We start from the raw sequence: 16,385 nt of genomic DNA, 5'->3' as shown, positions 1-16,385 counted from the left end.
CCCTGAGACGAGATGTGCCTGAGTCACCTGCCCTCACAGGGTGTCAGTCAATAGTCCTGTCTATAGTAGCGTTAAGGTCTCCCCCTATCAGCAACTCACCCACCGGAAGGTCAAGTAAGAACTCACTGAGAGCCGGAAGTGTAATTGAGTGCAATGCAGGTGGAGCATAAACTGAGACTATGTTGATAGACTGCCCTTCCCCTGCCCGATCAGGGCTGTGAACCGACCCTGGCCATCTGTTTTCGTACTATGGATTATTAGTGGAGACTGCTTTTTCACCAGGATACCCACCCCCCGAGACCCAGAGGAGAATTCTGAGGGTACCTTCATTGCATACCCCCACTTGTCCAGCGCCCTACAGGTGGTGCCGGCGAGGTGAGTCTCCTGCAACAACACCACTGCGGGAGAACTCTGTTTAATACACTGTAAGCCCAAGCTTCTCTTAATTTTATCTCCCAGACCCATGTGAGCAGGGAAAGAGGGGCCACCTGAGTCATCGGGCTAGGCGGGATGTGTTGTGTCATGGCCAATGGTATACATGTAATACCTTTCCGAATCACTGGGGTCACACCTATTTCTTACACTGCGCTCGAGCGATGCACATCTGGATACTGCACTTGAAATCATAACAACCAATAACCATAAACAAGAAAAAATTCCCGTGCCCTCCAACCCCCACCCTGCCTCCCTGCCAGACGAACTCACAACTGCCCGCCACCCCAACTCAGCAGAGTGCTTAAGCCCATTCCCCATGAACAGTACTTGCATGTAGGGGGAGAGAAGTTCGAAAGAATCTACATCTTTCCCCTTCTCAAAGGCACTTTTTACTTAAAGGTTCAATGTCTTCTTGTAGCGACAGTTAGCTCTGTTATGCACCACTGTAGAAACCTTTAACCCGACGTCAAACTGCATTACAGTCTCTCACTCTCCTGCCTCCTCCTGCTGCTGGCGGGTTCCATCCACATCTTGTTCTCGGTCGCTGTGGCCGTCCTCCGTTCTGTGGAGCCTCCGACGTCTTGTTCCCTACACTCATTGCCATCCCTCCAACCAGTCATGGGTCTCCTCTGGCATCTCAAAGAAATAAGTTTTACCGTCCGCCACCACCCGTAGTCTGGCCGGGAAGAGCATGGAGTAAGGCAGTTCTCGGGCTCTCAGTTCCTTCTTGACCTCCAGGAAGCTTCTACGACGCGCCGATACCGCTGCCGTATAATCCGGAAAAAAAGACACAGTTGAGTTTTGGATCCGTAATGGCGGTGCCACCTGTGCCGTCTGCAAAATAACATCCCGATCTCGAAAGTTGAAGATTCAAGTCAGGATTAGTCTGGGGGGGCCCCGGGTCTGGGCCTGCCTCCCGGCACCTTGTGTGCCCGTTCAACCGAGAAAAAGGTCGAGAGTCCTCTGGGTTGAAGTCTGGTTTTTATTAGGTCCTCGACATACAGATCCATTGCCGGGCCCCTTTCACTCTCCGGAACACCCGTGATCCTTACATTGTTGCTACGAGCGCGCCCTTCCTGGTCGTCCAGCTTCGCCGCAATGCGTTTGTTATCCGTCTCAAGTTGCAACACCTTTTTTTAGCAATGTAGTAGTGCCAGAGATTGGGTCACTTGCTCGACCTCTGTGACCCTGGCGGTCATCTTCTGAAAATCGGCCCTCAGGAGACTGACGCCCGTAGAAATAGACCCTACAGTTGTTTGAACACTAGTGAGGGCCGCCATGATATCTTCAAGCGTCACTTTAGGTGCCCCACCGTTGTCCGGGGCCTTGTCCGCTGAGTCTTTGCGCTGAGACAGTGGAGGGAAGTCTTTGCTGTATGCGTATTTTTCCAAACAACTCTGAGAGGTTGTACGAGGGCCCCTGCCCCCCATCATGCACTTGGCGATGCACCCCCAAACAGCAGCCACCGGCACCCACCATGAGGCCTACGGGCAAACCGGGCCTACTGTTAGTCTATCTGCCACACAGTCCGTCTAGGGGGGGTCTCGTACCTGGTATATGCGATATTATACAGCACGCTGCAATATTTCCACCTTCCTGCGCAGTTCTGGGCAATAATGGGTGACGGTCCAGAAGGCCACCCGAGCTACAGCCGCATCTCAGGTCCACAACCAGAGGGCCTCCCTCTACATCGCACTTTAGGCGGACCCCCCTGGGCCCAGTAGCGGCCGCGCCCACGAGGCGCCAAAAAAACCAGCAACGTCTGCTGGTGTCGTCGGGCCCCTCAGGTCTCATCACGGTGCTCTTCCTCACCTCCCCGGGTCCCAAGCAGCGGTCAGCCCCCGGCGCTCTTCACTTCCTGCGCCTTATGTCCAGCAGAGCCTCTGAATAAGTCCCTAGCGGTATTTCCCCAACTGATCATCTGTAAGCTGTCCTACAATGTCCAGATCCGGGCTTCAGTAATTGGAGTGAGCCGCCCACATTGTCAGGCCAGGTCTCAGACTCACCGTTAGCCCTGTGTGCCAATGCGGGCTTTTCCTCGCAGTGGGCGGGTCGCGCTGTCCCAGGGGGGAAAAGAGGGTGGGGGGGGGGAGCGTCCCTGTCTCACCGGGGATCCAGTTGCTGGAAGCCGTCACCGCCTCCGCAGTCGACTCAGTCTTCCCCGAGTCGCCCAGGCCAAACGATAGCTGCCGCGCACCGCCCTCCGGAGGTAGGCATGCACCAAAATGTAGTCCCCAGAGGGAGCCACTACAGTAGGCCGCCGGTCTCCCAAATCTGTCACGGACCTCAGAGAAGCGCCGGAGTAGTCGCAAAGGGCTCCGCTAATCTTCTGCCACAAATAGGTGCCTTTGGGATATACTGGACCTACGGATAAGTATACGGATTTATGGGGGAATATGCTCCTCTAGGCTGCGGCCATCTCGCTCGGCAGCAAACCACGCCCCCGACTAAGTTCTTTTTTACGTACTCTTACTTGCTTTGAGAATGGGTTATGAAACATCCAACTCGCTGTCAGTAAAAGTGCACAGGGCGCAGTCCTTTCCATCTGTATTAGTTATATATGAATAAACCTAGAATATTCCATTGTTATTCCCAATTCAGATGTTTTGCAGCAATTCACAAAGACATGTCAGGGTGCATAATTGAGTGCCATGTTAGTACTTCCAAAATGCCTTTGTTAATAGGCCCCATTTTTTATGAAAAACAAGAGCAACTTCTGTTGCAGTCAATATGTGCTGTTTATGGAGATACCCTGCAAATGTATGCTACATCAGTTTTAATAAACTTGACTTGCCGATTCAAGAATGGATCAACTATTTTAACTTCTTTCGCGGTGCAAAACCTCAAAAAATGACCCACTCCTTTCATTCACATTCTGTGTTTCACATCATAATCGCTTGGTTAGTTTTGCAAGATAAAATCATCCAACTAAGTGCTGGCGTTATCGTTCATTTCACGTGCTTTATGCAGTGAACTCTGTAAACGAGTATAAAGACATGAACTGCGCTTTCACAACCCATTAATATTACGAGCTGTAATAACTGAGCCGCAACCTCTGAGAACTCCCTGGAAAGTATGCTCTGTGTATCAGAATGTTTCCATTTCATGCTGCCAAAAGAGGCTCATGGATGGAAAAAGAATCAATCACATCTTTGGGAAGTTAGGATGGAGAAAAAAGAAAACATCTGCTGCTGAAACAAAGGAAACAACAAAATCCCTTTCAGGAGCCCCCGTTTAGACTGGCAAAGTGGAATGTATAAAGACCCTGGTTTCCTCCTGTATTCCTTGTGCGGTCTGATCAACGTTGCTGTCTGGAGTTAAACGTTCATTATATAATATGTCTTGCTTCTGGCTTGGATGCACATTTATTGGGAAAGGGGATAAGAATGAGATTGAAGTTGAATTTCTCCATTGGATGAATTTTTCATAAATTAGCATGGTGCCATCTGTCTCATTTTGTTTTGCCTGCTTTTTTCGTTCCTGCTTACTGAAAGCCATACAGCTATGCCTCCATGGTGGTAGTGAAGCATAGAAGTAACGCTTCCATGAGACATATTTTCGCAGGGGACACAGTGAAAGGCAGTGGTTCTCAACCTTTTCACTTCTATGGACCTCCATTCAATCATTACTGGAACCCGAAGACCCCCGTTGAATGATTATTTTAAACTGAGGACCCCCACTGAGTCATTAAAGGAAGCCTGGGAACCTAACCTAAGCATTTTCAATGATTTAAACCACAAAACAATACACTAAAAGCACAGAAACATATTCCTCAAGCAAATACACAAATGATGAAATATTGTATTTATTTACTCAAAAAAAGATAAAGAACCAAGTTCTAATTCTGATAGGAAGTTTGGCGTTTTTCTAAATACAATGGGGGCTACGTATTATTCATACTATATTACGTTTGATGTACTTGATGAACTTGCGCTACTCATATGAACCAATCTGAGGATATTAACTTAATTTTTAGCCACCAGTTTCAAATTCCTTCATAGTTATTGAAAGTTTAACAAAATGTAATTTTACAAAGTGCTCTTTTTTTATATATATACATTATTATTGTGTTAATAGCATTTAATTTTCTAAGCAGTCACTGATCCCCTGACTAAGCTCTGCGGATTCCCAGGGGTCCCCAGAACACAGATTAAGAACCACAGGTGTAAAGCAAAGTGTTGGGGTCACTCTCTAAGCATTGGTGCTTAAGCCTTAAAAACTCTTCTCTTCTCTTATGTAACTGCTCATTCACCATCCCTGACCAGATATGGAGAGTGCTGGCTCTTGGATCTCATCATTCCCCACAGGAAGAACCCAGAGAGTCCACCTTCCACCTCGGCTCCCAAGAACATCATATGCAGCATCTCCCAAGGGTCGCCCCTCAGCACTACCCAATTCAACACCTATATGACCCCATTGGCCGACAGATATTTTGTGTTACTCTGCAGAGGCTCTGAATAAGCCTAATGAGTCGCCTAAGATGTCATGTACTGAACCATGCAAATATGTAGAGTAAATATTGGATGTGTGGCTACACTTGGAGCAATGCTGTAATTAAAAATAGCCATGAATCTTATGTAGAAGGTTTTATAGATGGACAGATAGAGAATTCAGTCTGCTGCTTGTTGCAAATTGCTCCTACTAAACTGTAGATCCCTCCCTAAGCATAAGCTGTTGATATTTATTGGAGGAGAAGCAGCCTGAAGTCCTCTTCCTGATAGAAACTTGGTTATCAAGGACAGTTGGCCAGATATAGCGACGGCACTCCCACCCTGGTACGCTATGGTGAGGAATGATTAGCTTGGGAAAAAAGGTGGAGGAGCCGCTATTGTTTTGCGGCCATCATAATTGTATTTTATTGTTTTTTACGCTCTCTTTTACCACCAGATCAAAACTGGTGGGGAGGTACGAGCAATGACGAAACGTGCATAAGTGCTATTTATATTCGAGTTTAAATTGTTGCATCTTTGGAACAATCACAAAAAAAACTGCAAATTTTTTTTGAGCTCTATACCACTCAATAGACAAACACTCTTCTGATGTAGAATCAATGTGGCAAAACTGCACCAATTTAAATATTAAAACCCACAACTGTCAAAGGCTCATGCAATGGGGAGAGGATCATTTTATTTAAACCAAATTAGGTAAATTCCCGATCAATCATCCCAAAATAAAAGTTTTCAAATTCTTGGTTTTGCAAAAATGCTACTTTTTTAAGCTACAATCTCGATTCATGCACATTTTTCGAAGGTTGCAATGTTTAATATATTATATGCTCTAAACAAAGTGGCTGATTCAGGAAAGCATAGATGCGTATGGAACTTCTACAACAGGAATGCTTTTAGATACTCTTACTTTGTGAACCAGACCCGAAACCTCTAACTCTCTATTAGTAAAAGATGAAAGACATCATAGTCTTTTCTGTTAGCATTAATTCTATATTATAACCATTTTATTCCCATTTTGCCAGATGTACAAAGATTAGGAATAGCGAATTCCTAATAGCGATTTCCTGAGAATCGCAATTAGGAGATCGCTATTCCTAATGTATGAAATTCTTTTGAGTTACCCAATGGGTCGTAAAAAGATCTACCTCGTGCATATTAATGAGGTAGGTCGCAATTTGTGGCCCACTAGGATTTGCTGCCATCATATGGATGGTGGCCTGCTGGGGTCAGCAGACCACCATGTCTGTGATTGCTTTTCAGTAAAGCAATCTTTTTTTAATAAAAGCAGACCATTTTCCTTAGAGGAAAAAACGATGTGTTTGAAATGAAAAAAAATGAAATGTTTAAGTTTCATTATTTAAGAATGGGCACTGCTCTGTGGGACAACTGCCTGCTCTTAAGACATACTTTTTTAACCTTGTGAAAAGTAAAGGGGTCCCAAAGGGACCACTTCCCATTTACAGATGGGTTACCAATACTTTTGCAATGGTGGTAAAGTATTATTGTTTTGCGTCCGGAATTTGGTTGCAAAACAGTAATTCATACCATGCCAATTCGGTATTTGTAAGGGACGGTCAAAACACACCCTTTCCAAATACCGAATCGCAAATGCAAATTGCGATTCGGTAACAAGTTAACGAATTTTGTACATCAGAAAACGCATTTTTCCAGTCGCAAACACCCCGATTTGCGAATGGAAAAATGTTTTGTACATCTGGCCCAAAGGTATGTAAAAGTATGTTAACTAGTACTACAATACTATTACTTTAAATCATCCAAAATCCCTTTGTGACTAACACCTATTAAGTCGGCTCCATATTCCTACTTATATCAGATCTGTCTATATAAGGTGGGCTTCTCCTGGTGCAAAAGGTGTTAAGCATTACACTCAAGTGCATTCCGGCACATTTTGATGACTGTCCTAAAATATTCAGATTTTTGATCTCCCCAACAATAAGTATTACATTTTTCTTATTTAACACACATAGGTAATTTAATCTTCTTTTGACAAACCCAACGGATACTCCAGCGGCAGTATTTAAAAGAACAAAACAATTATTCTCATCCTTCCCCAAGAGACCAAAGGAACTCATTTGACCCTTTTGATGCGGTGCTAGGCAACCGATGTGCAAGTGCCTCAAACCATGTTCCTTCCACAAAGTTTAAAGCTAACTAAAATTAACAAGAAGGAGAAAATGCTCATGAAACGAAGGGGAACACTTTCATTCAAAAGCACCGCATCAATCTGCGGCTGCAGTCACAGAAGTTAGCGTTTCCACCTCTCAGGCATCTCCAGTGTAACACTGCTTTATGCCTTGGAAGGTACTTGAGTGCCAAGATCTACATACAACACTTCCTTCGTGTTCCCTTAATTGTATCCCAAAGATCACTGCTTGATTTAAGATCAGAATCTCCGTGTGATGTTAGAAATGAATTCTAACCGTGAATAAGTAGTCGTAGCAATGAAATGGGGTCATGGGAGTACTATTTGGCTTCTCTGTTTTTTTGCAGCCTTATGTACCGCGTACCTTCTCCGTGAGCATTTGAGCGCGTAATAAAAACAATATCTCTGAACAAGGGGACTTCCTGCCAGCTCACTGTAGTAGTGGGCCTGGTTGGGACCCGTGATAAAACAGTACAGACCAGGGCACATGTCCTAAAAAAAGAAGTGGGGGGACGCTGACGTCACAACAGGAAGTGACGTCACAAAAGGTGGCTTGCACCATCAGACTCATTGCCTCCCCTCGCTTACCCCTTAGATGCGATTGCATCAGAGAAGCCAGCGCGTGAGCAGCCTTCTAAATGGGCTCCGATCTCGCCCAAGAGAGGCCAAAGAGTGAATGTGTGGGTTAATTTGCAGCAGTTATCGAGCTCCCGGTAAAATAAGTGGGGGGACGCCATCCACCCACGTGGTACCCCTACCGAGCCCTGGTACAGACACAAAGCTACTGTGTAGTGAACTGACCACGCTTTGAGTGTAGCCAGTGTATGTATTAGGCTTTAAACGTAAGGACGCTAGACCACACTAATGTCTGGATGCCCGTAGGTATATCGCAACAGCAGGTGCGGCCTGCACTGATTGGAGGTGGGAGGATGCATGAAGTAGGGGGAGGACATGGTAGGGGAGGAGGACGTGGGGGAAGTAGGTATGTGAAATTTCAATAAAAATGTTTAAACTTACCTTTTTGACGCTTCCTTACCCATCTCTCCTCTGTAGTCCTCCCTCGCTCGGTCACAGGAAGGACACCCAGGCTCCCAGTCAGCCAATCACAATGCTGCCATAGCAGTGTTGTGATTGGTCTGAGCACCGTTTTTCGGCACTCAGACGCTGACTGGAGGCCTGTATTTACAACAAGGGGTGGTGAGGGACAGAGTCTCTGAATTAAGCAGAAAGCTCTCACCCAGTCAAGAGATCCGGGCTAGATCCAACACCGTTTTTTAGCTCACTGCACCATCCCAGTTTCAGAACCTGGCTGTATGCAAATTAGTCTGTTCCTGTCCCAGTGCATGATGAGGCCTGGGCATGGTCTCCACGTAGGCTGTAATGTAGCCTGTATGGAGAACATGCGAAGTGCTCAAGACCAATTTGGGCGGCCCGAGAGGGCTGTCCAAGCAGTCATTGCGCACTTTAGGAGTGTGCTACCAGTCCTACCCTACCCCCGCCCCCTCACGCAAAGCTGTGGGCGGAAGTAGGAGAAAATAAAATAATAACGCAAGTTATTATCATTTTATATTCTCTGTCTTTCACTGCAAAAAGCACTGGGGTGACGCTCTTTGGATTGAGCGGAGGAGACGCACCTGGGCAACAGGATAAACTCTAACCCAACTGTTATATCTGATCTATGTCTCTTTTTCCTGGCTGGGATTTCCCTGTGGTTTACATGGTGTGACTGCTATATACACCCGGCTCAAGGATCTTTTGTGTATAACACCACCCCTGTGTGGTATGTCTCACATAGGCACATCTACGCAACCTCATCCCTCCCTTATTTTAAATAACAAAAAAATAACAGCACAAACTTCAAACTATTTAACCATCATATTGTCATAAACATGAGTTGAGTCTTCATGGAAACCTTGGGGCTCGTGACTAGTCTGACACAAAGTACTGGAGCATCTGTGAGAGGGCCGGAATGCACAAAGATGGTATTGCCCAGCACCTGCTCGTTGGGCTTGACAGTGGGGGGCGCTCTGCTGCGTGCACCTGGTGGGTAGGCTTGGGAGTCAGAGTCCAAACTAGGACAGGACGGATCCGCCCTGTGTATTGTGGGGGCCGGGGTGCCCACAAGGCTCTGATCTATGGCTGTCATGTCTAACACTGAGCCATAGCCCTCTGCTTGATCCCTGACAATTTCCTGAAGTGGGAGATGTTACGGGTGACAGGCTCGGTCCCTTTGCTAGCAGTTACCATGGTTCATTTTACTGCTGTTTCTACCCAGGGGGACAGCTCTTAGGGAAGATGGAATTTCCCAGCCTGGTGTCTATCTCTCGCTAGTACAAAATCTCCTGGGTGGATGCGGTGTAGTTTTGTCTGCCTCTTCCTTGAGGCTTATTCCTTATTACAGGCCTGACAAACGTCTGAATTATATGAAGTGTCAGGGTGTTCGTACCACGCTGGGTGTTGGGGAATCGGGGTTATCCTAGAGATGGAGTGTGGGGTCACTCTATATTTTGCAGGAAGGAGTAGATGGCTCCCTCTACATTCCTGCCTCCCGCTGTCGCGATCTGTATGACTTTCCCCATAGTTTGTACAAATATTTCTGCCTCTCCATTGGCCTGGGAGAACTAGGGGGGTAATGCGTTGGTGTTTGGTGTTGCAGGACTGAAGATATTCAGCCCTCTCACAGCTGCTGAACAGAGGCCCATTGTCTGTGAAAAGTTCTCTAATCAGGCCATAAGTATCTCAGATCTTTTCCATTTTTGGCATCACCTCATATGCAGAGATTGAGGCTACAATTTCTACCTCAAGAGAGCTAGAGAAGTTGTCAAGCATGTGCGTGCCACTGGGAAGGATCCCTAAATTCGCACTCACCGGCTGCAATGGGTCCTAATGACCAGAGCAGGGGTGTCCATGGTATTGCTTTCCTGGCAGGCAGAGTATTCACTCATGGCTGCTTCAACACTCTGGTCCAGACCCAGGATCTAGACTTTGCTCCAGAGACTGCTCTTTTTTTTTCACCATCCCCTAGTGTGACCCGTTAGCCAGCTGAACCCGCTTGATGTTGGAGACTTTGGGTTAAGACTAGTCTTGGACCCCACAATAGACATTCTTCCATGATTACGGAGAGTTCTTGTCTCACTTGGAACAGGACTTGTAATGTCGATCTGGTTTCCTCGGTTCTTCTGGTCGGGTGAGTATGGATTGCCTTCCAGTCACTGGCTCGTACTACAGTGAGTGCCAGCTGGAGGCAGTCACCTTGCTCTTTGGCGGCCACTACATTTCCCAGGGACGTCGGCAACGGTCTGGACCTCTCAACTGATCACCACTGCTCACCAGGCTGCATTAAATACTATGGCCTGGTCGGAGAGAAAAAAAGCTGGAGCACCAACTAAGATGGCATCTTTCTTATGTGCGGAAGTGAGGCAACTAGCTCTGAACATGGCCATGGAAGAAGAGTTCCCAAAATGCCCCTGCACACTAAAATATCAAGTTAGCACCGTACGTGCCAAGTTTTTTAGGGATCAGCAATAGCAAAGTAGGTCTTCCAGTCCACCCTCTCAGTTCAAAATAAAGTGGAAGTGCTTGGCTAAAAATCTACACAAACAGGTGAGTGCTCAGATTAAATATATCTACAGACCTTGCTGGCAGAATTAGTAGTATCTTGAAGTTAAAATATCAGTAAATCAAATCATTTGCTGTGTCTTAATCTCCTTTCAAGTGTGGGTTTACCCATGGATGGTCTCGAACTACGGCCACTCTCTTGCTTGCAACTACTGCTGCAACAGATGGGCTGTACCGCACACCACAGGCGCCTCCTTCTTCTTTGGAATCAGGCAAGGACAATCCTCAGGGTGGGGTGCATCTGAGGCAGAGGCTAATAAAGAGAGCTGCTCCAATTATTGTAAGTCCCAGCGGGGCAACTGTCTTCCCAGGCCAGGGTGTGGATTCAGTCTCTGGCCTCGCTGTCTCTACTAGAGGGTGCCCACCAGCTCCAGGAAGTTCAGCACTGCCGCCACCAATTTCTTCCTGAAGGTCGGCCACGGCACCACAGGAGGTGAGATCACAGCTCACTCTAAGACAGCTGCGTGGCTCCAGTCACCCTGCCTCGCTTTACTGATTGGTGCTCACCGTCCTACTCTCAGGTCCATGTGGGGACATGTGGGCATGCTCACCTCTAGCGGAGGAGGCGTGCCCCACTCCAATCAACTGGATCATCACAACACCACTACCACCCATGTTGCAGAGGACCACAGCCTGTCTCTTTGGTGTCCCGATCGGGCAGACAGTCTGTCTGCTGCGCCTTTGCCCCCCCCCCCCATGCCCCAGGACCCCTGAAAAACCATCAAATCAAGCAAGGCAGCTAAAAAGCCCCATGGTTCAACGACGACCTTAAGAAATCCAAGAAGCTCTGTCGTACCCTCGAGAAAGCCTGGAGAAAAAACTCAACCACTGACAACCTGGCCTCCTCAAGAACGCCACCCGCAAACACCACCAACTCATCCGATCCACCAAGAAATCAGCATTCTAGGCTCGACTTGACAACAACGCCCAAAACAGCAAGGAACTTTTCAACATCGTCAAAGAATTTACCAACCCCACCGCCGGCACCAACGACATCACTCCCTCCCAAGACCTCTGCGACTCTCTATCCTCATTCTTCCACAACAAAATCGCCGACATACATAACAGCTTCAAAAACCAGTCCGAAGACCAACCCACCCCACCCACCCCCGAACCAACACCGCACTCTAACAACCTTTACGCCTGGAACCCAATCACCACCGAAGACACCATCCGCCTGATGAACTCCATCCACTCAGGATCGCCAACCACATTTTCAACAAAGCAGACTCGATCATCGCACCCCATCTCCGCGATGTCATCAACTGTTCCTTCAACTCCGCTACCTTCCCGGAAAGCTGGAAACATGCCGAACTCAGCGCCCTTCTGAAGAAACCCACAGCAGACCCCACTGAACTTAAGAACTACCGCCCCATCTCGCTCCTCCCATTCCCTGCCAAAGTCATTGAGAAAGCCGTCAACAGCCAGCTCGCCGCCTTCCTTGAATCCAACAAATCCCTCGACCCCTCACAGTCCGGCTTCCGAGCCAAACACAGCACCGAAACCGCCCTCATCGCAGCAACAGACAACATTCGAACACTACTAGACAACGTAGAAACAGTTGCCCTCATCCTAGTCGACCTCTCCGCAGCCTTCAACACAGTCTGTCATAGCACCCTCATATAACGCCTCAGCAACATCGGAATACAAGGAAAAGCATTGGACTGGATCATCTCATTCCTCGCCTGAAGAACCCAGAGAGTCCGCCTCCCCCCTTTTAGATCAGAGGCCACCGAAGTCATCTGCGGCGTACCACAAGGATCATCACTCAGTCCCACCCTCTTCAACATATACATGAGTCCCCTCCCATCCATCGCGCACCAACACAACCTCAACATCATCTCCTTTGCAGACGACACCCAGCTCATCCTCTCTCTCACCAAAGACCCAAACACCGCCAAAACCAACCTACACGAAGGAATGAAAGAAGTAGCCGAGTGGATGAAGAACAGCCGTTTAAAACTGAACTCGGACAAAACGGAAGCCCTCATCTTAGGCTCATCCCCCTCTGCCTGGGATGACTCTTGGTGGCCACCAGCCCTGGGAACCGCACCCATACCTACGGATCACACACGTAACCTAGGCTTCATCCTGGACTCCTCCCTCTCGATGACCAGACAAGCCAATGCCGTCTCATCATCCTGCTTCAACATCCTACGCATGCTCAAAAAAAGTCTGCAGTTGGATCCCCACCGAAACAAGAAAGACAGTCACCCATGCACTGGTCACCAGCCGACTGAATTACGGAAACACCCTTTACCCCGGAACCACAGCCAAACTACAGAAAAAACTTCAACGCATCCAAAACGCCTCAGCCAGACTCATATTGGACATCCCTCGCCAAGCCCACATTTCCGGTTACCTGAAAGATCTCCACTGGCTCCCCATCCACAAGAGAATAACGTTCCGTCTCCTCACCCACGCACACAAAGCCCTCTACGACCTAGGACCCGAATGCCTCAACACGCAACTGTCCTTCTACACCCCCACCCGCCAACTACGATCATCCAATCAAGCCCTCACCGCAATTCCGCGCATCCACAGATCCGCCATGCGTGGAAGATCCTTCTCCTACTTAGCGGCCAAGACCTGGAATTCTCTCCCCACCCACCTCCGCCTTACTCAGAACCACCTCTCCTTCAGAAAGCAACTAAAAACTTGGATATTCAATAAGTAAAAGCACCCGCCTCCCCTAGCGCCTTGAGACCCTCTGGGTGAGTAGTGCGCTATATAAATTTCTGAACTTGAACTTATTATTACGCAGGATTAATTCCCACACAAAAGGTGAAATATGCGAGGATCAAAGTATGGCTTGCCTTGGGAGCTTGGGAACACAAACTAGTCAGTTTATAAGCATTTACAAATCCATCCCTAAGCCTGATTTTTAAATCGTTGGTGAAACATGTTTTGTCACTGAGAAAAAAAAGAAAATCTAGGCAGAATTCTGCAGTGAGAAAACAGCAGTTGAACTGGTGGATGCTTCCCTACCTGTAAGGGGTTGATTGAATCTGAAATATATGCCAAGCAGATGCCTGGCTACAATGGAGTGTAGAATATACCAGACTTCTCATTATCAAAATCTGAACAATAAAATACCACCATTTTGATTGTACTAAATAGAATTCGGGCATCTCTCTCAAAAATAGCATCTTTTTTATATTCTGGTTCTTCCAACTCTACTTTAATTCCAAACTAATTACAGCAGTTTTAATGAAAATGTACACATTTCATGTTGGTAAAATGAGCTTGATTTATAGTTATATCAATGCAACACATTTCTCATTTTTTCGGACTTTGTATTCATCTGTATTTTCCCGGTGAACATCTTAATAAAGATACAAAAATAGTAAGAGTTCTCTTAAAATGTGTCCCTGTAAATCTTTTTCTGTTGCGCATATTTCTGAATATATTCTGCCACGTATACATTTTGTCTGAAGTTCTGCAGTTGTAAACTGCCCTAAAGTAGAACATCACATCATGTGTATGTTTTGGTAATTTGACACATGATTTTTCTGGATAGATACATAGACGAAATGTATTGTACATGATACAGTCTCCTTAACTATTTCTTTATTCTTAATTTTATTCTGACTGCTTCAGATAGACAAACCAAAGGTAAGATAAATATTGTAACAACAATGAAATGGCGCTTATTTCAGTTATTATTTAAATGTATTTGTGCAACATGGTAATATTTGTATTCTGTTTTCCTTATTTGTCATCCTTTCAATGCAACAATATGTCAAGTAAATGTATTTCTCATTACTCTTCCGAAACGCTCTCGCTATATACATGTTTATGTGTACATAAATCTGACGTCTAAAACTTCCAGCATCACAAGAAATGGTCCCCAAAGCATGCAAGCATGTAAAATGAGCCCCCCACACACCCTTACTTGCGTAGTGAAGAGCAGTGGGCCTCTCACACACATGTTCCCTGGCACCACCACACCTGCTGCACCATTGATAGTCCCCAATACACGCAGGCTCCCTTTTTGATTACCTTAATCCTTTTTTTTCACTTTTACCGTTTTACTCCCCATAATTTCTAGTATTCACATCAGCAGAGACCGCCCTTCTTATCGTTAACCTTGAGCACAGCAGTTAGTAATAATTGGTGTGCTAAGCACAGCTTCTAGCAACTTTCCTGAATAATATGTTGTTCTTCCTGTGAAACCCCGTTTGACCTACAGTTTTATTTTTCTCTGGTAGCAAATAAGTGATGCAAACGAATGTCCTTCCCATGGCAAACTTTCATAAGACTCTTCCAGGGCTGGACTGGCGGTAGCGGGCACCTGGTGTTTTCATGGTGGGCTGGAAGGATAGGGGGGCTGGTTTTTGACCCGCGGGGACACTTTTGTCACAAGAGGCTGGTTTTGCAGCTGGCCACAGCCCCCCCCCCCCCCGCAGGATCCTCCCGGTACCCCCACTTTGACTACCCCCGCCCCCCCCCCCGTGCCTGTCAAGTGGAATTGCCAGGGCCGCATTGTGTTCCCAGTCCGGCTGTGGACTCGTCTGTTTCTTTGTGTTACAAGGCTGTTGAAGGATAGAATTTCTGGACATCAGTTTAAATGCATAAATCCCAAAAATATTTGGGTATAATAATTGTTGGGAAGGTTTTGTTCCTTCTGGAACACAGCTTTGATGCTTCACTATAAACTTGATAGCTACATGTTTAGCCTGGTTATTAAAAGTATGCCTGGCCTACTTGTACAATGTTAGTCACGGAAACAAGGTTCTGATTTAGAGCCGTAGTTAGAGTTTGGCGGATGGGATACTCTGTCACAAATGTAGTGGATGTCCTATCTGCCTTTTCACCAGTGCATTTTGACCTACAGCACTTATAATACGGGGAACAGGGTATTTGTCATGTTTTGATGGAGTATCAAATCTACCGAACTCCAAAATACGGGCCTTAGTTTTTCTAAAATGATATCCGAAATGCAAGTCCCACTTAAAATGCCTACTCATCAATATGCTCTTTAGTAATGCGTCAGTGCTCTGGTGTTCTAAAAAGCTGTCACCTAGATTTTTTATCACATTGAGACAAGTTTTCTATCTGTTGCCATAAACATGTGAAAAATCGGCTCCCCCAGATGTCCTTGGTCTCGAGGAAGAACTTTTCGAATTTACGAATTGTTGCTGAGGTATTACAGATATGCACTGCTTTTTGACTTGGCCACCTTCAAGAGTCACTTCTCTAAGGCCTTCTTGATTAATCCAATTTTTCTTTTCATCCTTATCTTTTTGAAGAGAACGCAGTTGCCTTCACCTTGGGCGAGTTTCCTAATATGGCTCATAAATGTGGCATACCTATAGTTCAATTTTGTTGAATTTTATAATGTTGACAGTACAGGCCCTCATTATGAGTGGTCTGTAAATACCGCTTTGGACAGAAACTGGAGATTCCACCCAAATAGGTAGATTCAAGTCCCTCAATATATGCCCATCCATATATTTACTTGAATAATATTATATTGGTTTTTAGGGTGAAGTCTTCTGGTAAAACCTGGAGGCATTTATCCCAGGAATAAGGCCCGGAAGTATGGTTTCACACATGCAACATTTTTTGCATGTAATCGGCCATTCCATAGGTGGTAACATGTTATCATATACCACAACCAGATGAGAAAGGGTCCGAGGGGTAACAATATTTATAGACCACTAACAGCCTAGACACCCAACTAAAACGTTATCAATAAGGAGGGCTATATAGGGTCT

The 16,385-nt window shown here is 46.3% G+C and overlaps 1 protein-coding gene across 2 annotated transcripts in view; it reads left to right on the top strand.

Annotated features, from left to right (window-relative positions):
• The window catches only part of ACOT7 (acyl-CoA thioesterase 7), a 1,079,233-nt gene that overhangs the window by 491,877 nt on the left and 570,971 nt on the right, over window positions 1-16,385 (top strand). Inside the window, exon 6 of one of the 2 annotated variants that reach the window (XM_086921579.1) lies at window positions 14,266-14,280. The exons of the other annotated variant lie outside the window; for it this stretch is intronic. Coding sequence (XP_086777705.1) covers window positions 14,266-14,280 — 15 coding nt within the window. The remainder of the gene's footprint in view (window positions 1-14,265; window positions 14,281-16,385) is intronic. 2 annotated transcript variants of the gene reach the window in all.

The sequence above is a fragment of the Lissotriton vulgaris genome, chromosome 5 (assembly GCF_964263255.1).
Source record: "Lissotriton vulgaris chromosome 5, aLisVul1.2, whole genome shotgun sequence".
Lineage (NCBI taxonomy): Eukaryota > Metazoa > Chordata > Amphibia > Caudata > Salamandridae > Lissotriton > Lissotriton vulgaris.
The sequence above is the reverse complement of the archived record's forward strand: the minus strand, read 5'-3'. Positions and strand labels throughout refer to the sequence as shown.